Consider the following 23,123-nt stretch of genomic DNA (forward strand, 5'->3'; position numbering starts at 1 on the left):
GCTCTCAAACAGCTGAAGCTTCATCCATGTTAAGCTACAGAATAGCAGCAAAATATCTGGGTGATGTGCCTCTGCTTTTCTTAATGCATGTGGAGGTAAGAAAAGCACCTGAATTTCGTTGTCCTGATCCTGGAAATCCATATTGTGTTTCTGGCCATTTTAGCCTTCTTCTTTAAAAAAAGAAAGATACTGATACCTAGAACTTTGGACAGTGGTTTCTTCTCTTTTTTAGCGAACTACACTGCAACCTAGAATTGCAGTGTTAGTATATCAGCTCCCAGCAGAAAAAAAGGTAAATCTCCATTTCTCACGGCAACTGGACCTGCTGAGAGTGGTATTTCTTGTATTTCTTTAAACAAACATACTCCATATATAGGACAACATATAACAGAGCAGAGGAATTTATTTTGTTGTTGTTGTTGTCCTTTAAACGAGAATGATGCACTTCAGTGAGTTTTACCATATGTTAAAATTACATGTGATGTCGAAAAGGCAACGTGATCAGAAACTCTTCCATGTAGAGTAAGTCAGTAAAGAATCCAAGACTATTAGCCACACTAGATTTGGGCATTAATTATACTAATTTTTCTCTATCTGACACACATGTAAATTATGCTGTCACTGTTCATTTATGATTCTGTGAGGAAAAATTATACATCATGAATTCTAGGGCTCTCTTTGTGACCAGTCAGCATTTGCAAACATCTGGAAGCATCCACTATGCTAAACTTCTCTCTCCAGACAGCAGATACCACAGTGCAGCAGCACAGTAGACTCACTCCAGATCAGATGCAGCGGTGCAGATGTATTGTTCAGCAGTCTTCATTTTACCCAGGAGTTACTGCCACATCATCTTCTCTTGGCCTTAGTGAGCTCTTAGCACTAACCAGCCACCTCTGACCATGCCACTCTTTTCCTGGACCCTCATGCTGGCTGCCCCTTCTCAATTGCATCAAACATGGGCTAGTTTCTTTTCCTGTTGAGACCCACAGCAGTCTTTCCTTAGGCAGCAACAGATCTACTCCTATCCTTGATTAACTCAGAGTGCTAGCATCCATTACTGGGTAACTGCAGGCATAACATGTCTTCCTTTCTGCATTGAAGGAGCAGCCAAAACAAACAGAAAACCACAGCACTATCCTCCTTCAAATCCTCCTTAATAACTCTCCTCTGCTACAGTGGTGACAAACGCAGCTGCTTGAGATCACCACTGACTTCTGTTACCTTCTTGGCTGTCAATTTCCAAATCCTTTTGCTGTATCTGGCTTAAAGCTGTGATGTAAGCTCTTGTTAGGAAGGCTCACTTTTAAGATTAGAAAGGAGTAATTGATACTCTATACATTGTGCTGAGCTCTCCAACTCTGGGCAAATTAAAAAATGTAATTCTTCTAAAGGATCGCCACAAAACCAGAAAGGAGTTATATCGGAGGGTCTCAGCTTGTTACATACACATTATATGTGGTTCACGGAACACCTGCAACAGCCCCTACAACTGGTAATTGAGTGGGAACTACACTGGTTTCTACTCTGTGTCCATCACAGAACAACAGTTTCTGTTACACAGTTTTTTTCTCAGTTATTACAATTTTAAGTATTTTGGCTAGATGTGCAAGCTTTCCCGGACCAGCCAAGCCACTGGAATTAATCTAGTAGCAATGGGCTACCATTACCCTGCTACAGCAGGTTGGTACTTTAATCTTTTTTTCCATATGTGTCTACCTACACAACTGTCAGTGTCCTCACTCTGATTAAATGGAACACATACTTTGTCTACATTTGTGAAGAAAGTACCAGGTGAATTGATTCACTAAACTTTTTTGTGTTCTAGTTTAATTCAAACCCCTTCTGTTTACTGGGTTCAATGATTTTGTCCTTTCTGAAAAAAATGGCAACACAAATAGAAACTTCCCAAGGATTTAAAAAGAGAACTCAGGTATTTCTAAGTTTAAAATTTTTCCTCTTGATGTTAACTTTGAAAGATCAAAGGAAAGTAACAAATTTGAACCACTTCAAGCAAATTTTAAATTAGCAAACACAGCTGCCAACTGGATCACCATAATCCTTTATTCTAATCTTTCTGCAATTCTTTTGAGTTCTCAGTGTCTGGTTAGCAGGTTCAATGAATATCAAGAAACATTCAGAAGATCAAACTCAAAGTATACCACTTTGCCTGCAATAATGCAGAATGATACAAGTTACCAATGCATTATATTAATGAAAACAAATAATTAAAACTAAGTTAATTATTTATTTTAATTAAAATAAATTATTATTTAATGCATTTATTTTCCCATGTTAAAAGGTTGAGGGAATGGGAAGGCTAATGTGGCACTTCAGAAAAGCAGATTCCAGGCACAAGCTATTCTACAGTTTCACATGGCTTCTCTGATGAAGATTACCGTACAACAAGAAAAGGTTTCTACATGAGAACAAAGATGAATCAGGTTCATTTCAGTCAAGACTGGGCACAACCAGTGCCTGTACAGATTGCACTAGCTACTGCAATACTGTTTGTGAAGGCACTTTTCAGCATCAGAGCTAATCAGAAAAGAGAGCTAGCAGTCTACTGGAAATTGTAACATTCTTCCCTCTCAAATGAACAGGATTCTATATTTATTGCCACACACTGAAAAACATTTAGATTTGGAAATGTTTTCCTAATGTTGAAAACATTGTATTCTACTATATGGAATATTATATATAGAAATAAGGATATAATAATGACACAAAAATTAAACTTATATGCTCTAAAAGAAGACTGTATAGCATGGCAGCAGCATCAAGTTTAGTGTGTCCATAAATGGATAGTAAACAGAATAGTCTGGGACTTCCTTAATACAACAGTCATGGTTGCTGGAGAGCATGAGGGAAATTGACTGAAGAAAAACTGGACAGACTCTTCCTAAATAGCATCTTCTAGTGGCACCACAGGAGACAAAATACTGTGCTACACAGACCACTGGTCTAACTCAGCAGGGCATTGTAAATGTTCTCGAAATGGTCACGTACACACTATGAGAACAAAACCACCTAAAAAGAATATTTTGTCAGTCTGCTTGACATTCACACAAAGGGATGCATTTCTGTAACTTCTTGGCAACTCCCTCCACCACTCTGGAAATGAGGGGTTTCTACAAAATGCTTTGATGTTACATACCTGTATTTTTGGGTGGGAAGTTGCTCTACTCACGCCTTTTTTTTTTTTAATAACAAGCTAAGGTTTAACTCATTAAAGCATTTTTTTTCCCTATAAAACAATGCCTGTTCCTTCCATTTCCTATAAAAATATACTGAGAATTATAAAATATACTAGCTTACTTATGTGGCTCACAAACCAAAATCTATCACATATATGGCATGCATAATTGTGTCTTTAAAAATGGACTAAAATGCTATCTGTGTAGGAAATGAACTATAGAAATATGCTGCATTATGATTCTTGGCCTCTGGCTTACAGTAGCAAGTAAGAGCTGTGTAATACCTACCATTTACCTTGCTGTAGTATTTTCAGCCTTCACTCCGTCTTGACTAGGTTGTTATTTGCACCAGATCTTGGGCAAGGGCTGTGTCACTTGTTCTTCCACCTGCCTTTGCCCCATAGGCTCACCTGTAGAGCCTAATATGTTTTATCTCTCTGCTCAATCTTCATCAGCTGATTTCAAATGATCTCAGATCTATTCCCTTCTGAACTAGCATCCAGAGCAAAAAGAAATGGGCTACAGCACATGCTGCCTTAGCTGTGTCATCATGCTGGTGTTTGCTGGCATGAAACTACAAAGCTGATTCACCCCAAGTACATACTCAAGTGATTTCAATGCAAACTCAACAGGCCAGTTTCTTCTGCCTGCAGCTCTGGACACATGTGACAAAGCTTAAATATACATGGCAAGCAAGCTTCCTCCACAACCCTCTTCATTACAATCGTGATTAGAATAGCATCAAACACAGGAGCAGATGTTCAGCATATCTGAGTGCAGCCTATGGAGAGGGGGGATTTCTGAAGTTACTCTGAATAGTTGATAACTTTATTGAGAGAAGGAGATGAGGAAGCTTTCTTCTTTGATATCAAACTCAACAAGTCTAAATTTCAAGACTGGCTTTCCTTCTTCAGAGGACACAACAGTTCTAAAGTGAAAATGCTCTTTTATGATAAAATCAATTAAAACAAAACAAAAAGCAATGGAAACAGAGTTCTCTGTAATCTAAAGCAAAGTCTAATCACCACCATTTTGAATTCAGACATGAATTTTTAAAAAACCCTAAAGCCAGAAAAACCACCAGAAAAAACCACACCAAAACAACCCAAAGCAACAAGACAGAATGGAGATGATTATGATATTTGCATTTTAGGATATTTGCATTATTTAGGACACCTAAATAGTCACTGTGAAAAACAAACTGCAATGGCTCTATAAAGGTGCATACAAGCTGAAAGGGAGGTGATACTTTAATAGAGGAATCTTTTCCACAACAGTTTTCTTTCACAGATACTTTTACTAAAGGGAAAGCTTCACCAAAATCACCACTGGGATTTATTTTTCTACTTATGGATGTTTATACACACACCCCCTAACTGAAATCCATTGTATTCATGGATGTGCAGTGACAGAAAGCATCCAGGATTATTCCACACACTCATACTAGCACTTACACATGTACAGATTGGCATGCAAAGAATAAATATAAAAATTATACTCTGGATGTAGGTTTTTGGTTTTCAGATTAAGAAAATAAATCACTGTGAGAATAAAAGCTAAAATATAAACACTTTACTGTTTCCTCACAGTCTGTTCCATCCTGGCAGTTTGGCATCCGTCCTTTACAGGCCAGAAGTTTCACAGATGGAGTTTCAACTGCCCAGCAGACACAACAGAAGCTAGATCTTCAAAGATGCTCATTGCACAAAGAGCTAACATCTTTTGATGTCAGTGTAGCCTAATAATTTACTATTTCCAAGGCAAACTATTCTTAAAAACATCTTCCCAATGCAAGTTAGAAGAATTTGGAAAAGCTTTCAGAACTTCAGTATTTTTAGAGCTTTTCTGGATTAGATAATATTGTGTCACCGAGATATTTGGCAGGACATTTGTATTCACTTACCTGACAAATCATAAAATACAACCAATTCTCCAATCTCAACCTTATTAAACACCAATCAAACATCAGCAAGAGCTTTGATTGTTATGAAAGGCACACTATTCCTTTCACAGACATTCTTCTTTTTCCTCTGGGGAGAGGATGCAGTTTTTGCAGAATAGGCTATAGTGGATCTATAAAAACCGTAACAATCAAGCTCTTTGCTCCTAAACTAAAGACTGAAACACCCAAATCACAGGCCATACCTTGCATTGACTGCATTTGTGGAAATCCTGCTTCATGCAACAGTATTTGGGCAGTACCCTGTTTTTATTGACTTATCTATTTGTGCATTTACTTCCATTAAAAAAAAAAAAGCAATTCAATTAATTAATTTCTATCATTTTATTTAGGAAAAAAAAATCACCATGGTGGTTTCTTTAACTTTTATATCCTACCTTAGTCATATTTAAAGAAATACTATTAGAGGAAGATTCCCATGACAAGGCTTTCACCAAAGGAAGATTTTATGCAGCAAGTTCTATGAAGCTGTATCAGAATTTATATCCTAATTCTGAAGCCACAGCACTATCAGTATAATACCAAAATAAGAATGCTGAACTCTGAGCAGACCATTAATTCAGGACACTGTAGAGACTGAACAGCAGCATTTATCATTTCACATGCAACCACTATCGAGTTTCACTCCACACAAGAATGCCAACTGGAAAAGAACTTATTTTTCCAAATTGTTTACCTCAAGAACTAGCCAAAGCTGGTCTCCATTCTTCACATCTTTTTTATAGTACATGCCATAGAATTTGACTACATTGGGATGATCAGAGAGAGCTTTCAAAATGTTGTACTCAGCTTCAATTTCTTCATCAATATCCTAGTGTCACAAATGAGAAATACACAGAGGTTAATAAATAAATAATGGTATCCATTTAAAAAACCCAACACATAACACTTTTGTCTATTCAAACAGAGTTTGAAATACAGCAAGGGAAAAAAAAAACCCCATGAATTTGCAGACATTAAAGAAAAAAAAAAAAAAAAAAAAAAAAAAAGAAAACCCACCAAAACAAAAAAAACAAAAAAAACCACCCAGAAAGGCAAAAGTCTATACGCAAAACATACAATAGCCCTGACTGCCTTAGGGAAATTGGAAGAGAACTAGCCCCCTGTCCTACTGTGATTTAATATGGGTTTGTGTCTCCTGAGGGGTACTCAATCTTATGAGATTTTTACTATTATAAGAAGAAAATAGAGAGAATGAAATTAATAGAGTATTCATTCTGTGCATACTAAAAAGAAAAATCTTCCTCTGTATTTTATGAAAAAAGAAAACTTTAAATATTTGGTTGAATTTAACATATTTACCTGCATAAGAGTTCCTCCTGTAGAGATGTTACAGGGAATATTTTCATGTGACTTAGACATAGGATGATTTGGTTAAAAGTTCTAAAGTATTTACTTAATAGTCCTAAGAACAAGACTAAGAGCATTCTCAGTTCCATCTTTATATATTCTCATTTCAACACCTTCGCTTTCCTGTTTCAGTTTCAAAAAGCTGAGCTGTTATTCAACACAAACAATCCAAGAGCTCTAAAGCATTCAACATGAAGTGCTTATTTCAGTCTCACATGACCCACGATCAAATAGATTCCCAGTTTAATGTGGAAATATCAGTTAAATCAAGTGAAATAAAACACATTTCTTCTGTTATTTTCTTCAGTCTACCTCCCAGGTGAGAGAATTCTGAGACCCTCTTCAAAGAAAAAAAATCTAAAATGTAAAGAAAACACAGAAAGTATCTTTTTCTTCATTGCAATGGCTCCCTCTGCAGCCATTAATAATACTTTCAGTTTAAACAAAAACTAGTGTATTGCTTTCACCTTATTTCTAATAGAGGATTGCCATTTTAACAGCAACATGAAGGCTCAGCAGCTACCCTAGACTTCCTGTAAATAGGAGGGGGGAAAGAATACTATTCTCAGAACAAAACCAATATATTCAGATAAAAGATTCAAGTCTTGCAGTGTGATGCTGACTGCATTACTGACTTCCATTTTTTTCATTCAAATAAGGAATCTGGTTTTACCAGTTACACATTTTTCCCTCCTTCTTTTTCTTATGTTGCATATTTGTCCATTGTATTTCTTCTGTGTTCTTTACATTCTATTCCCTTTTCCCCTGCTTAATCTATTTCTTTCCTCTAATATCAGCTTTACTACCTCTTCTTTCTTCCTGTCATCATCCTTTATCCTTTTCCTATGGCCTTCAAAGTGCACACCACTTTGAAAACATCCACAATGCCTTCAGTAATCCCTCTCTGCCATAGCCAGTTGCCACTTAAGAATCACTCCTGAACAACTGTGAAACAGATGAAAGCAGAAGCATTTCCTTCCATACAGGCATTTAGATGAACACCAACTAAAAGTTCTGCCTATTCATTGTAAGCAAATAAGCCTTGTTTACTGAAAGCAACAGAGTCAAAAATAGTTTCCAATGTACATGAATTAATCAAGACCCTTACCATTCGGCTACAAATCATGATTACTTTGGGAGAGGTACATACTGCAGAGATGTCTCCTTTTGTTGCTTTGAAAGCATGCTGACATAAAAATCAGATGAACATGAAACACAGCAAAGAAAATGCAAGATGCTATGTTATCACAAACTCATTTCATAGACTTATGGGCCATGAGATCCCAATTTGACACTGTAATATGCAGGGGTAGACAGAGCCCTGTGTGACTGCACAGCTCCAGACCTGCAGTGTTTCACACAGCATGGCATGTTCTTCCCTCCCAGCCCAGAGGTTGTGCAATGGAAGCACATGCCTCACAACCCTGTGCTGGAAGTGCAAAAGATGAGCTCAAAGAGGCCACCTGAAACAGAACAGTTATTTGTCCAAGTTTCATAGGTCACTGCTCTCAAGAATCAAGAAAAATCCCAAGCCACATGCAGCACCAGTGGGATACGCTGGTTCTTCCTTACTCTTTGAGCATTTATGTACCATCCAACAAATGTCAGTTATTGAGAACAAAAACATACTCTACAACATATTTCCACCTCCCAGTCACCTGTTGCTTTGTGTGTAGGTGCTATTTCCTTTGTATTTTCCATTTGAAAAGATGGATCCCTCTGTGAAACCTACATAATTTGGCACATTATGAAAACACAGAACCAACAACATAAAGTATGCTATTTTATTTTTAAATTATCATTCACAGCATGTAGCTAAAAGCATATAGTCAAAATAGAAGCTTCCAGGTACATCTAATGCAACTTAGAAGCATGTAATTTTCTTACTGGCTAGTGTGCAACTAAAAAAGGAACAGGAGCACCAGTAAAAATAAAGCAGCTAGGACTCCTGGTACTAAAAAGAAAAATAATCAGATCTGCTTCTGGAATTAAGAGATAAACATGGGGTAATCAAAAGCAAAAGTAACAAACTTTAGGTATACTTCTAAATTCTACCACATGCAACCACTTCCAAGATCACTTATGGTTCAAAAAATGCATTGATACATAGCCTGACACTTAGGCAGGCCGAAGCAGTTTATTTCACCATCACTTCCAATGCAAATGATTTACCAAGCTATAAAAGGAAAGAAAAAAACAAACAGAAAAGACCACATTAATTCACTTACAATTAAAGAAGCACAAAACAAGTAATTTAAGTAGCTTACATGAACAGGATCCAAAATTTTGACTGCTGCTTTGCTGCCATTTTTCTTATTTAACACCTTGAAAACTTTTCCATATGTTCCTTTGCCAATAGTCTCAATTATTTCCCAGGTATCTGAAGGATCAGGAAAGCTATCAAATATGATCGTTTTCCCAGTCAATGGAAGCATCTCAAATGATGGCTCCTAGAAAGGAAGAAATTTTCACGTTCACTCAATAAATGGTTAATAGCAATTGTTTTCCTACAAATGCTAAGAGAAATGTTTTTGCATGTACTGTGCATAAAGCATAATGTCCAGCACTCCCTGAGACTCAGATAGGCACAATTCAGCCAGGACACTGACTGCAGCCTCTTGCTAAGGCATTACCTTTCCACCTCATGGGAGCTTTACACTTCCAGGCAAAGTATTCTCTTCACCAGAAAATGAACACAAATGAGTTACAACATTTGGGGGAGAACTATTTTCGTTTAGTTTTGGTTTTGTTTTTTTTTTTTGCCTATTCTCAGATATTGTTTTGCTCAAAATTCTGTTTTGATTTCTGCTTTTTTGGATTTTTTTTTGTTAGTTTTAAATTATTTTATGCTTATATAGAAATGCTTGTAATGAGGGACTTCATAACTGGGACTACACAAAATAATAAGCAAATTAAGGATGATAACGGAATTAGGATTCCTAATCCCAAAATGTTGCTTTGTGGGATACAATGATGGAATTTCAACATTTATGTACCTGAGCTTTACTTTTTAGAATGGAGGTTAGCTATTTGTTTAAGTTTTACTGGATACTCAATTTATACTAGTGGTTTTTGCAGATGAAAAAAAACATAGAGAGTTCCTTCGTAAGAAATGAGACCCTGTTTGAGCAGGAAGGGTGGACTAGATGACCTTTGGTGGTTCCATGCAGCCTCAAACATTTTGTGACTCTGAGACATGCAAATCCTATCAGTGTCTGTCTACTCAGAAATTATTTTCTACAGATTATGTAGCTTTACACCAAAACCTAGGGTCTGCTATGCCCCACACTACAAGAGTACACAGTAAGAGCCTTTGACCCAGGCAGGTTATGACAGGAGATAGGCACAAGATAAAGAAAGGAAGACTCATTTCCTCCTCTTCAAAGATGAGTACATAAGATGCAGGAATGCAAAGACCAGCCTGTGCCAGAGTCAAACAGGGAACTGATACCCTGAATCTCCAAAAACACCCTTAAGCAAAGGCCCATCCCTGTACACAGAGGTTTTATAGCAAGAACATTCTAACAAAAAACAATGGACATCATAACCTGCAGCTTCAGAGAGCTCCCCAGGCTTTGTTAACTTCCTATGCATTAAAAGAACACAGCTGAAATTCGTTGACTCCCAGAATCCATTGCTTATTTGTCTGTTGAGACTGGCACAAAGAGAACTGTAAAAGGGTTTAGGAAACATGATCCTGTAGGTGCTATTTGGCTATCAGAGAACATACTAGAAACACTGCCACATGTACTTGCATTTTCCCCTGCAAATCACACCAGTTGAACATCACCTCGTCTTAAGAAAAGTCACCACATACTTAAAAACACTGAATTCAATAGCTGTCATACTTAGTTCAATAATTTAAGAGTGCCATTCCAGAAAGAATTTATTCACACTAATCCTTTGTCTTTGAATTTACAGCTTCAAAATCATAACTTGAGTAGTCATACTGAACATCGTATTTCCTCACTTCCACCATGTTTAAGAACAGGCCCCTGCAGATAAATTGTTCTAGCTTCCACTTCTGTTATTAAAAAAATATGAAACTGAATGATTTCAAGTGTTCTGTTCTGGGTGATGAATAACGTTTTATTACATCTCAGTGAAGCCAAGAAAGCTGATAATGATTTAACCTCATATATCAGCAATAAATTGGACTGTCTCTGGAATATGTCTAGATGCCCAAACAACTGGGTAATTTATCATACCCCTCACCATTAGAATTTTACTTTAAAAAACAACTCACAACTTGATCCAAACTTCTGAGCTGGGAATGTACCCTTGAACTTCTATAAAAACCCTCTGAAATACTTCTGGTGTTCTCAGTGTGACAATTCACTCAGATTTTGTCAAACCTGGCTCCTGCTAAGGCCTGATGTATGCTGGGAGCAGCACCATGAGGTCAAAGCCAGAGCACCAGGTAGGCAGCACAGAAAGAGCTAAAGGGCCAATATGTACCATGACCACCTCCAAATCACTATGTCCTATAGCCATTATCTTTTGTCTGGCAGTCTCCTTAGGGAAATGATGTGGGCCAAGCCTCCAAGCTCAAAAGCATAAAACATCAGCTTACCCAAAGCTTTTCAAGTGGTGCTTCCCTGTGGGATACAGGGGACACCTACACTGTGATGGAGGAGGAAAAGACAAGCACTTCTGTCCTCAGCTTGGTAACTATCTTCTTTTTTCCCCACCCCATTTTTCTCCTAGATGCACAGATGAAGAGTTACAGGTTGTAAGTTACGAAGCCTTATAATGTGAATGGTGAATAAGTGAACTCATGCTAAATCAATCTGGGCAAAAGTGGATTGAGCCCCTGTTTGTTGTGCTTGTTTGTTGTATTTCGTAATGAGCTCATGAAATAAAGTTTAAACCACAGAGCATGCTGTTCAATAAATTTAAGAGATCCAAATGGACTATGACAGAGTGATTAAATTCAGGGTATTTGAGGCTGGAAAATAATAGTTTTGTAGTTCCAAGACAATAAACCAGTGTGGTAGGGTGGTTTTCTTCCTCTAATAGGGGGATCTGACATTAGTTATAAAAATAAATAGATTATAATTATTATAAGCCAGCCCCTGTGTGACTTCTCACTTCCTAGGTCACCTCAAACATACCCTATGCAGCAGACCTCAGGTTGCATAGCAGAGATATCCAGCGACAGAATTGTTCAGGTTGGAAAAGGCCTTTAAGATCATCAAGTCCAACCATTAACCTAGCACTGCCAAGTCCACCACTAAACCGTGTCCCTAAAATGACCTGGTCATGATCAGTGCTGGTAGATCACTGCATTCTCCATCATTTTCAGTATCTAGCTAGTTTGGAGTAGGGAAGGGAAGGGGCAGCTTCATGAAGAACAAAGTGTATCTCCTGTGTGCTATCAGATCACTGCAAAGGTAAGTTAGTGAAGCTCATTTATCACACCCAAAACCTAAGTCTCATGCTAACTGCACTCTTGAGGGCTTTATGGTCAAGGCCATAGAGCATTACAGACAACAGAGTCAAGAAGGAATAAGCAATAGGTTTTGTTCTGCAGGCTGGGTTGCAAGCACAATGGAACCTGAATTTCACATGGAATATTACACATCAATCCAATATTTTTATTGCTGTTATACCACCTAAGTTTGAAGCTTCTCTCTATTTCTTCCATAAGGAGCTGATAAAACCTTGCCTCATGTCATTCATCCTTCTCCATAAAGGGAGCCAACATGATTACCAAAGCAGATACCTATTCATATATTATTAAAATGAATCCAGCCTTCAGGTTCCCATCAGTATCTTGTCTCCTGAATACCACATTCTTCTTGTCTTGAAAATTAGAATCAGGACTGCCTTGGTTCATTTCAAAACACACCTACCAAGGTTATCTTTGATTTCTTTTATTTATCCACACCACTCCCCGCTTCTCATTTCAAAGACTACTTGAGTTTAACCTGACATACGTGCACATACCTTACCCTGTAATTTGCCAGACATCTTCACATGTGTCACAGGAGCCAGCAACACTGGTTTACATTGCCTATTGGGTCTGTTACCTCTGTAGAGGTGACATCTGCACTCCTTCAGATTCTGAAACTTAAACCTCCTGCCTAATGGATGTCAGAAAAAAATCACCCTAAAAAAAAAAAAAGAAAAAGAAATTGCAGGCAATGTTTATGTAGAGACTGCAGAGGCTTGTTACATCAAAGAAAAAAACCCTTCTCACCTGACTTGTTCACCACCTGATGCCTTTATACAATATGTGGTTTATAAGTTCTTTGGTCTGGTACTAATCACAAAGCACAGTGGGGCCTTGAAATACTTAATGCAATAGCACAATAAAATCCCACAATACATTTCCTCTTAATTCATGAGTTTATGCCACACTGACAAGTACTTAATAAGAAAGTTAAAGGTTGCTGCATTGAATCCTTCAGATAATCCAAGAGCATGAGGCTACATACACCATTCATCATACTAATACCTACCACCTTTTGGATAAATGTACAAATAATTTTATTATTCAACCATGAACATGGATTGCAGCTCAGATCCTGAGCTAGTATAAATGTAGCTATAATGAGCCACTTAGGCAGCATACTTTCTCATCCATCATTCAAATAGTAAGTTTTGCACTGGAAATCACAGTACCACCCCCACTTAATTCTGGGGGATATTTGGCCTCTGATTTCAATTATGATAAAACATATATCTGAATGGGAAGTACAGACAAATCTAAGGTCAGTGTGACCAGATTATCTAGGTTGGCAATTAATTAAAATCAAGTGCTATGAACACAATTTTGGGTTTGTTTTTTTTTTTACTTCATTTTTCAAAAGCCAAATGCATTCAGCATTATAATTTTACTCTAAAACACGAACAAAAATATAAATCTGCACAATTACATAACTTATATATTATCCATGTATCTATCTGTATTATCTTCTTTGATTGTGTACCAGTTTGTTTACCACTTTCCACTCTACACATTCCCCAGTGTTTTCCCAGAACTGAGTAATTGTTTTTCCCATCTGCAAGAAACTTTTCAGAGAGAAAATAAAACCTTCTTTAGCCCCAGTTATGGTAGATGAAGAATGAAAATCGATCACCTTCTCTAGCAGCCAGTCTACTTGTGTGCTTATACAAATAAGAAAGACACAGGACCTGAAATTCACCTAACTTGATATGTGTACAATATACCTATTGGAACCTAAGCTAGATATCATAATCCCATTCTAGTTAGCCAAAGCAATCAAAAATTGATTTACCTGATCTGGTTAGCACATCCCGTAGCATAAGAAGACTTGCTCTCCAGACTCTAATGATTACCCTGGCTAAATTTCCATTGACTACAACAGGGAACTAGTTATACAGCTTCAGGAGTAGACATGTTAGGTGAAATGAATCCTAGCCTACTCACCTTATTGCTGGAAACAAAGTTATACCTTGACAACTGACAAAATTAGTACGAGATCCATGCTACAGTCATGGAAACTTCAAGCTAGTCACATCCCATCACTTGAAAGTTGGCAGGCAACTTGGACACTGTCTAATGATGCACAGAAAAGGCAAGAACCATGCAATGACATTGCCAAGCAAACTTTGAACCCAGCAAGTGAACACTAAATTAATGTAATGGTAGAAAGGAATTGTTACTTTAAAGTATTTGGAGGCAAGAAGTGGTGATAAATTTAACTTTACCTCCGACAATGTATTTTCCAGGCACAATTCAAAATATACATGTTAACCTTAGGGCTGCTCAAGGGAAAAAAATGGTCCATATTTGAGGGCACCTTTTAAGTGTTCACTCTTTGAAGGACTGGGTAACTGTTTCTTTTGTTTCTAAAAACACTTTTCCTCTTTGCTGACTGGTATCCAAAAGAACTTTCCTAACTAAGCAAGACAGCTTTTAGAGAAACTTGATGCCTCTGGACTCCTTGACCTCTGAAAACTTCTACATGCAGTCGAGAAACAGAACTGTGTGGTGTCGGTACCTGATCTCCTCCTATTGATAAATGCATATTGGGTGTCCATACTGACATTTCATCTGCTGATTATTATTCAGCTAATCTTGACATTTTGACTTGCTGCTAACTGAACTGGTCAGCCTGCTTATGGGAGGGCTCCAGCTCTTCACTCTCTGCTCTTCAGGAGGCCATTGCTGGAAGAGATCTATATCAGTGTGAGGTTCCACTCTGGTTTTCTTCCATTCCCCTCCATGCCCTGCAATAGAAGTCCTACTGTATGCTGAGGTTTACTGTTCTCAGGAAACTCCATTGGAGGACAGGTTTTTTTAAGGTAAAGAATCAGCAAGGGCTGTAAGCATCAATCTAATCTTGCGCACAAGGGCAACAATCCTTCAGAGCTCAAACATGGTGTCCCTGCCCATGGCAGGGGGGTTGGAACTAGATGATCTTGAGGTCCTTTCCAATCCTAACTATTCTATGATTCTATGACAACAGCACAACAACCCCGTATTTGCAGCCAATCTTTAGCTCTAGGAAGAGGCTACAAAAAGAACATGGGGACAAAAAGGTGAATTAAATTACTGTAGTCTATGCTAAAAGCTCTAATATTTTGACAACAAATTGGAGCTAAGGATTTTTGTTTCAATTGTCATCAAACAGAAAATATTTATGCAGGCACATTACCATCATGAAAACAAGATTAATAATGGAAGGGGGAATGGTTCATTATCAAATTATATTTGGATCTTGTGCCACCAGAAGTAATGAACTGACATTAGCAAACCATGAACCGAAGCATACCCAGCTCATTTTGTGGCTCCCAGAAGAGAGGCGTTGCAAGTGATGAGAATAATTTTTCAATGGCTACACACTAGATCGATATACTAGCAAAGAACATAGCATTCAAAGCTAAAGCATCACTTAATTTTCCTATTTTAACACAGTAAAATTTTATATGGCTATAAAAATCAATACGGTGCAATCTCGCTCACTCCCTATGTCTCACAACTTCAAACAGCAGCTAAGTGGCAACTCAAAATTAATTTAGAAGCTTATCAATGAGCTTTGGCAGGGCTTGCAATGAAGACGATATAGTCGTTTGATGGCATGATAAGCAAGGCATTAGACAATAAGAAAACTTGCCAGCACTTAACATTAGCAGGCAAGAAGTTACGGGGTATGTGTGTACCCCGGGACCCTGTTGAGCACAGTAAGATTATATACGTTTCTCCTTCAGAAAAAAAGAAACAACTTAAAAAGTAGAAAGAAGCAGGATCCGCCCCGGGGCCTGAACGAGTGAGCCCAGAGGACAGGGACAAGGCAGTACCAACCCGCTCCCTCCACACGCCTCCCGGGGACGGGACCCACTCGCTGTGTACTCGGCCCCGCACGCACGCCCCGCCGCTGCCTGGAGCGCCCGGCCCGGCAGAGGAGCGGCAGCGCGAGGCACCGTCGTATCTGTCCTGCCTGCCCGTCGTTTTCCGAGGGCTGGGTTGCTCCGAGGCCCCTTGGCGAGCCGTGGTTGCTCAGCAGCGGCGGAGCCGCCAGTCACGCTGCGCCTACAGGAATCCCCCTCCTGCCCTGCCCACCGATCCCGGGAAGGGGATTACCCGCAGCGGAACCTCCTGTCCCCGCAGAGCCAGCGCTGCCGAGGGGGCTGGGGCCGGACACCTCCTGCAGTCGTGCCTCGGATTCGCCCTCCTGCTCCGGACGGCCCTGGCCCGGCCGCAGTCCCGGCCCGGGGTCAACGGCGGATGAGAGGTTTGCCCCGCTAATCCCGGCAAGCGCCGCAAAGCCGGGAGAGCTCGGTCCGCCCCGGGAAGGGCAGGGCACGGCAGGGCACAGCGGGGACGCCGGGCTGCCCGTCCTCCCTTCGAGGCAGGGGGACGGGCGGATGCTGAGCTCGCAGCCGAGCCCGGCAAGGCTACAACTCAGCCGGGGACTCCGGGGCTGTCTGCGTACGGAGCGCGACCACAGGCATAAGGGCCGATCCGCCCGTCGGGGATTACACTGCGGCTGTGGGCCGCGGGCTTCCCGGGAGGCTTACCTGCGCCGCTAAAAATACTTGAGACCTGGTGCGTGCAAAGCGCTCACGTTAGTGCCTGTTGCAAACGGGTAGCTGCAAAGCGGCACCACAACATAATACAAGATAGCAGGGTGAAGTTGCAAGATAAAGTATTCAAAAAGTTGGGAAATTAATGTTTTTTCTAGTACAGCTGCTAATATACGAGCCAGGCTTTAACTATGCTTCTTATGTTTTCCTTGGAGGATGCTTAGCACTTCCACTGCAAAAAAAAAGTAGCCAAACTTAATCAGCACCAGGGAATGCATGCCTCCATTGGAGACTTCTCCTGTCACACGGAGTTTATCTTGTTCCATTTTTCCCATAATGTTTGAACCTGGGTTTTGTTTTCAGATAGGTCTGACAGTAGGGGAATTATTTCCAAGCCATCTCTATTATATGTCTTTCATGAAATCAGTGCAGAGACCAAGTAGTTCATGTACAGCCTTCCCACATTAATATATCTGTGATGGGAAAGGCTGCTTGACCCAATCCTGACATCAAATAAATCACATGGATAAGAAGCCTTATAAAATTCCTTGCTGTGGGAAAATAATCAATAGAAACTTACATATTCTTAAACTGCAAACACCACAAGCCAGATATTTATGCTGACAAGACGCCTTCTTAATTCCCTCCATCAAATGACTGCTTCTTTACTGTATAAAAATTAACATTTCTAGACTGTGTGCAGCATTATGCACATAGGAATTAATGAGTAAAAGTTTAAGGTGCCATATAGGCTTTATTAACTCCTTTCAGCTGGATGTTCTGTCCCTTCATAATCATTCCTCCTCCCCCATAAAAAACCAAAATGAGCTTCCTAGTTTTATAATCCCATTTTACTAACTGGGACTGGAAGCACTAGGAGAATAGGGCCTCAGTTGTAAAAACATCCATATCTTTTAGGCTTGCACTGCTACATGAACAGCACTGTGCAAAGCTTCCCCCTCCTTGAGCAAGGCACTCATTGATTTCAGTTGTGTTTGAGTGCTTAGAACCCACTGTCTTTCAGTTGTGTGTTTGGCTGGACGGCAGGTTACAGGCAGAAGTTTAACCAGAGTGCACCATGATGAAAGGCTAGAAGCCTCTAGTGGAAACCCAGGTACAAAAAAGGGATGGTGGACCCTCATACCTCTTCTCCGAGGCAGAGCTGGCATGCATCTGAGGCCTGAAGCAAGGAGCTGAGAAATGTTTAGACAATAAGTTAACAATCTTAAAGTCAGAAGTGACAATAACTTCAGTAATTAGTTCACAGATCCCCTTCCACTCCTAGCAGTGCTGTTTTAAAATAATCCCACTCCTACCTGCCTTGTCTGCTTCTTGATACCTACATGCTAAAGTCACTCTCCCTTAGCTCTGAAGATGTAAGATTCCTTCTGTCAGAGGGCCTTAAAGGCAAAATCCATGATGTGACTCATCTGAGTCCATTTGGAGTGAAGTGTTTTAGACACTCCAATCTTCTGCATTAATTAATTGTTCAGGTTAACTGGTCTTTGAAACTCTCCAAAACTAGTATCTGTTTCATTCAGATGATCCCAAATGATGTGTAAGTAATAACTGCCCATTGCTGCAGAAAGGATCCTAGTTTAAACAAGTAAAACTCACAGCCAGCTCTTGAGGTCTATGAAGGTAGGCATTGTTCAAACAAACAAGGAGTTGCAGCCCTTAGTGAATGACAATTTACATGTCAAATAGACACTGGTTTTGCAGAAAAGCTGAGATGTGGAGTGATTAATTGACATTCAGCGTCACACAGCCTAGCCACATATCTTCATTTATTTTTACCTCCTCATGTTCTTTCTCCGTATCAACATGCCATGGCTTTTGCCTCTCTTTTTCCTCAAATTCATTGCCTTGCTTTTCTGTCAGAAGCCTTCCAGGTAAGTTTTAAAAGTTCTTGAGTGAATGGGGGTATATGTACCTTTTCTTCCAAAATAAGTTTGAAATAATTAAGGACAAGTATTATTTATTGACATCTAGTAGAAGATAGTGATCATCTTCAGTTGTATCTGGTATGAGGTTAAGTTGTGCTTAATGCCACAAGACAGTGTCTTATACTACACTATCTTTTAAGTAGATAAGTAAGTCTAACTTATCATTGCAGTATAATAGACCAGAAGCATAAGTAAGTAACATGGACCTTTCTTACTTCAGAACTGATAAACTCACTTTTACATTCTGAGAAGCTTCTAGTGATGAAAAGAAAAAGAAGGTGCTCTTGTGATTAAGGCACTAAAATTAATATTATAATTTACTTAATAAAATACTTGCTGTATTGTGGAAGTCCTTACTACATCCAAATAAAGTCAGAATCCTGCTGTACTGGACACTGTGGAACCGCCTACAAAAGCAGCTCCTCCTGCTGCTAGGCTGTGAATCCTGGGCAGAGCTCAGGCATGGAGAGCTTGTAGAACGTAAGGAACATATTCTCTCTTTTCATGTATTTTCTTTTCTTTGTTATTGAGCTTTAATACTATTCTATGCATGAGGAGGTGTTTTGATGGCTAATTATGGACATATGCAAATAACATAGACAATCATGGACATATGCAAATAACATAGACAAAGATCAGCAGATACAAAAATAATAATTTAAGAAAATAAACAAACATGTTTAACTAGCAGAAGAGAGATCACCACTATAGAAATTAAAGAACTTACCTCTCTGGGGAACTGCTTTTTGACCTCCCTAGCTGCTTAACTGAGCACAGCCTGTAGCAAATAAGAGGAACTCCTCCCCTTTGGGTGTTTATTACAGGGAAACAATACTTCCTGTGACACCTGAGTAAATATCCTCTAGGAAAACCACCACAGAGTTTGCCTACAGCTAGCTTAGTCATAAATGGTATCCACCATAATGAAATACCAAGTATGTCCAAAAGCATGAGTTACTTATTGAATGCAAAGATTTCTCTGAAACAACCCTGAGCTTTGCCAGGTATTTTCTTTAGTTGATCAAAAGAACTCCATAACCCCTTTTGAAGGTCTTAGATGTGTGATCCTCGTAATCACATTTAAGGGGCTGGCTAGCTCAGGAGATTGTTAATAGGATACAAAACCTTTCACATCCAACCCAGATCAGCACAGATGGAAAGTTGTGACTATTTAACAGCTCTTTCATGCCGTGTGACCTAACCCAGTTCCTAACGAAGAACTGCTTGTATTACTTGAAATTTGGAGAATGTGGTTTTCAGGTTCTTTTAGTTGCAAGTGTAATACAGAACATTTGACAAACAGGAAAATAGTTAAAAATTATATGGTAATTAATGAATCCAATTAAAACTGCAATCAAAAGAATTTTGAAAATCCCCCCTCCAAACCTTTCTTCACTGTCTCAAGAAGTCCATAAACACCAGTGAGTGTTATAGTAATCAAAAAGCAGGAAGGAAGCAGGAGTGATTTAGAAAAGTGACAGTTCTTCACTTAAATTTCACTATCAGCCCCTGTTATTAAACCCAGGAGTTGCACATCTAGCATGAAAGTAGTGCCTTTAAATGTTGGTAGCCTAACTCATTCATAGGAAAAAAAAGGGATTCATAGGGAAAAAATGAAATCACAACAAAACCAAGCAAACATATGCAAGGCATTGTGTTCAAATTTCACAGCTGTTTCTACTCCACAGGGTTTGAGGTAGCAAAGTTATAAGGTTTTGCAGGTATTGTTTTCCATCTAAGAAAGTCCTAAGTCAGACACAATTTGAACTTGTATCTCAAACTCAGTTTTTAAAAAGGGTTCTTAACTTTTTGTTTTTAAATAAAATATAAGGGAAAGAGCTATTGGAAATTCTGGAATTAAACCCTTCCACATGTGTTCTAAAAATTGCAGGAGTGAAGATCAGGGGCCAAGTGATAAGTGCAGAGAAGATCTGTGCTACAAAATGGCTTCTAGTGTCAGCAGTTACTTAGAGAGTACACTTATCCCTTCCTTGGAACATACTGATCACCAAAAGAACCTTAAAGGATTTTCAGTGATGTGAACTAGTAAGAAGACAGTGGGACATGTGAGAATTGCAGCTTTCTGCATACCTGGGCGTAACGTAAAGCACCAATCTTGAGAATGTGTTCAGGTAAAGATTTGGAGGTGTAGAACTGCCATGTCCAAATTTGCAGAACAGATCTCTCATAGTCAAAAAGCTGCCTTGAAAACTGTGGGATTAAGAAACTAAACTAAGCAATAAACACCAGTCACGTGGTAACACTGGTCACATGGGTCATGTTGTTAATGCGGCAGTTCCCCTACTGACTGCTTAGAGGTTTCAGGTTTGGCACTTTATGTTCTTTTGTAAAATACTTTTGAATCAGGAGGGTCTCCGTTAAGTCCTGGAGTAGCAGTGCCTACACTATGCGCAATCCAAGTGAACAACAATAAATAAACTGTATTTCTTTACAGCTGTTTTTTTCTCCATAGCCCCTGAAGGTTTATGTAATCAGGAGTCTAGCACTGGAAAACTTACCCATTAAACAAATATCACTCTTGACATTACTAATGCACTAGGTTATATAAATAGGATTGTGATCTAATGAAGTATAAGCAGCATGAAGGTATTGGTAATTCAAGCAGTTAGAATGATGTTTGTTATATACATGTAGTTATCTGTGCTGTTCTGATATGACCTTTAAATACATAATAAATAAACAATCAAACAACAACCAAAAACCAGCAGAATATTTCTATAAGATTATTTATAATTCTTTCCCACCCTGAATTAAAATAAGACTTAATGCCCAGAAGCTATTCAGTGTAGAGGCTCCTACATAATATATACTTGTACAGCATCTAGTATCCAGTCTCTGAGTTCATTTCATTCCAGGTGCTGCCATTTAACAATGCTTGTTAATGGGGTAAATGGAGGTCTTTTCATATAAGGTAATAAAAGAAGACCCAGTGTTGAGCAAATGTGTCTTTTCTTCTGCCTCTGGAGGGGTCACAGTGCACAAATGGAAGTGTCAGCCAGTAATGATAGATGGCATTTTGTATGAGTGGAAAGGAGAGGGAATCAGTCTTGATCAGTAGCCAGAGCACATATATTTCTGTACAAAAAGTTGCACGTGAGATCTGCCTGACCAGTAGGTCTCCAAATCACTTTCTCACTTTTTTCTATCTGACATGATTTTTTCAACCAGCCTTGGCTGCTGCAGAAGATTCTCCATGTTCACAGTTCCCACAAACATTCATCACAATTCTTCAAATTTCAATTCCAGACACTAAAAATGTTCTGGTTTACATAAGACCAACTTCTCTCAAGACTGAATCAGTTCCAATAGCCTTGGCAAGAGTCACAGGGCATCAGCTCATTAAACTGTGGATTAACTGGATATTGAGGTTACCATTTGGATAAATTAAGCTTCTAATCTTCATAATATATAAGGAACTGTAAGATTTAATCTAAATATTCAGGAACAAGATGGAAAAGAATGATAACCTAAGAAATCTCACAAGTTTTGTTTTGCTATGCCTTCTTTTATAAACCATATTTTTCTAAAGCAAGTACCATGATTTTGAAAAGATACGGCTTGTGTGGTTTGCAAATTTGACACTGGAACTACTCAAATTACTATTATTAGAGAATTTCAAATTTGGAATATCATATAAAATGCAGAATACTTCCAATGGATACACAATGTCTCAAGTGTGCTTTGTTCTGCTCCTCCCCCCCTTTTCTTTTTCCTGTTTTACACAGTTTCAGACATACTGGGAGCTTGCTGTCAGTCTTGATTCTCCTTCCCTTGGAGCCAGAGGTAACAAGTACATCACCAGACTTCACACACTTCACAAATCCACACTTCATTAATCCCAAACAGGTACAAAATAACAAACAAATAAATAAACCCTAGAAAATTCTTTTTCTTTCAGGTGAGAAGGAGTCAGGTTGGTTGTATCACACTAGCCTCAAATGAAGAACGACAGCATAATCTGAGAATAACCTGAAAAGCTTTTCTTGAAGTTTTTCTCCATTATTCTGTTAGTACTGTTATAAATTCCTCAGCCTCCTAATCCAGAGGCACACCACAAATGAGTTTTATAAACAGTTCCCTATTTGTGAATCTGTCATTAATCTCTGAGGATGTTCCAAAGATAGCTTTTGGAGGATTTGGATTTGTCATCTTCTTCTTTTTAATCCAGTTAGGAAGTGTAGGCAAACAGTGACACAAACAGGATTACATTTTGAAGGGGCCCATGCCTGGTTATGCGTGCAGCACACAGGCATGCTGAGCTCCAGTTTCCTGCTCTGCAGTTTGCTCTCTTCCTGAATGCTCCTCCTCTTTTCTGGATGATTGTAAACACATTTGAAAAATACATACTTATTTTGGAAAAAAAAATGCAGATTTCTTTTATTCTTTAAGAGGAAAGAAGCAGGAAAGCTGTGTGCTATCCTGGTTTTTAGTATCTTACCTGTCTTTATTACCATAATTGTGTCCCAGTGCTCTCCCAGTTAGTTAACCATACTCAGCATTCCCAACACTGCACTCTGCTGAATGACAGGGCAGCCTTGTAATCTCAGCTGCTAGCAGGAATGGAGGCAATTCTTCCCCACTCCCACAGATGACTTCCAGCATTTCTGTGGTGATGGTTTCTTTGGAGCCAAATTGTCATTAGGACTTTTCCAG

The 23,123-nt window shown here is 39.0% G+C and overlaps 1 protein-coding gene across 1 annotated transcript in view; it reads right to left on the bottom strand.

The window, feature by feature from the left end:
- MYO3A (myosin IIIA) overlaps positions 1-19,280 on the bottom strand; it is a 116,412-nt gene extending 97,132 nt beyond the window's left edge. The window contains exons 1-3 of the mRNA XM_031052492.2: positions 19,177-19,280; positions 8,775-8,957; positions 5,834-5,968 (exon numbers count right to left, since the gene is read on the bottom strand). Of these exons, the coding sequence (XP_030908352.2) occupies positions 5,834-5,968; positions 8,775-8,942 (303 nt within the window). The 5' untranslated portion in view covers positions 8,943-8,957; positions 19,177-19,280. The remainder of the gene's footprint in view (positions 1-5,833; positions 5,969-8,774; positions 8,958-19,176) is intronic.
- Positions 19,281-23,123: the final 3,843 nt, after the last annotated feature.

The sequence above is a fragment of the Melopsittacus undulatus genome, chromosome 1, assembly GCF_012275295.1.
Source record: "Melopsittacus undulatus isolate bMelUnd1 chromosome 1, bMelUnd1.mat.Z, whole genome shotgun sequence".
NCBI classification, from domain to species: domain Eukaryota; kingdom Metazoa; phylum Chordata; class Aves; order Psittaciformes; family Psittaculidae; genus Melopsittacus; species Melopsittacus undulatus.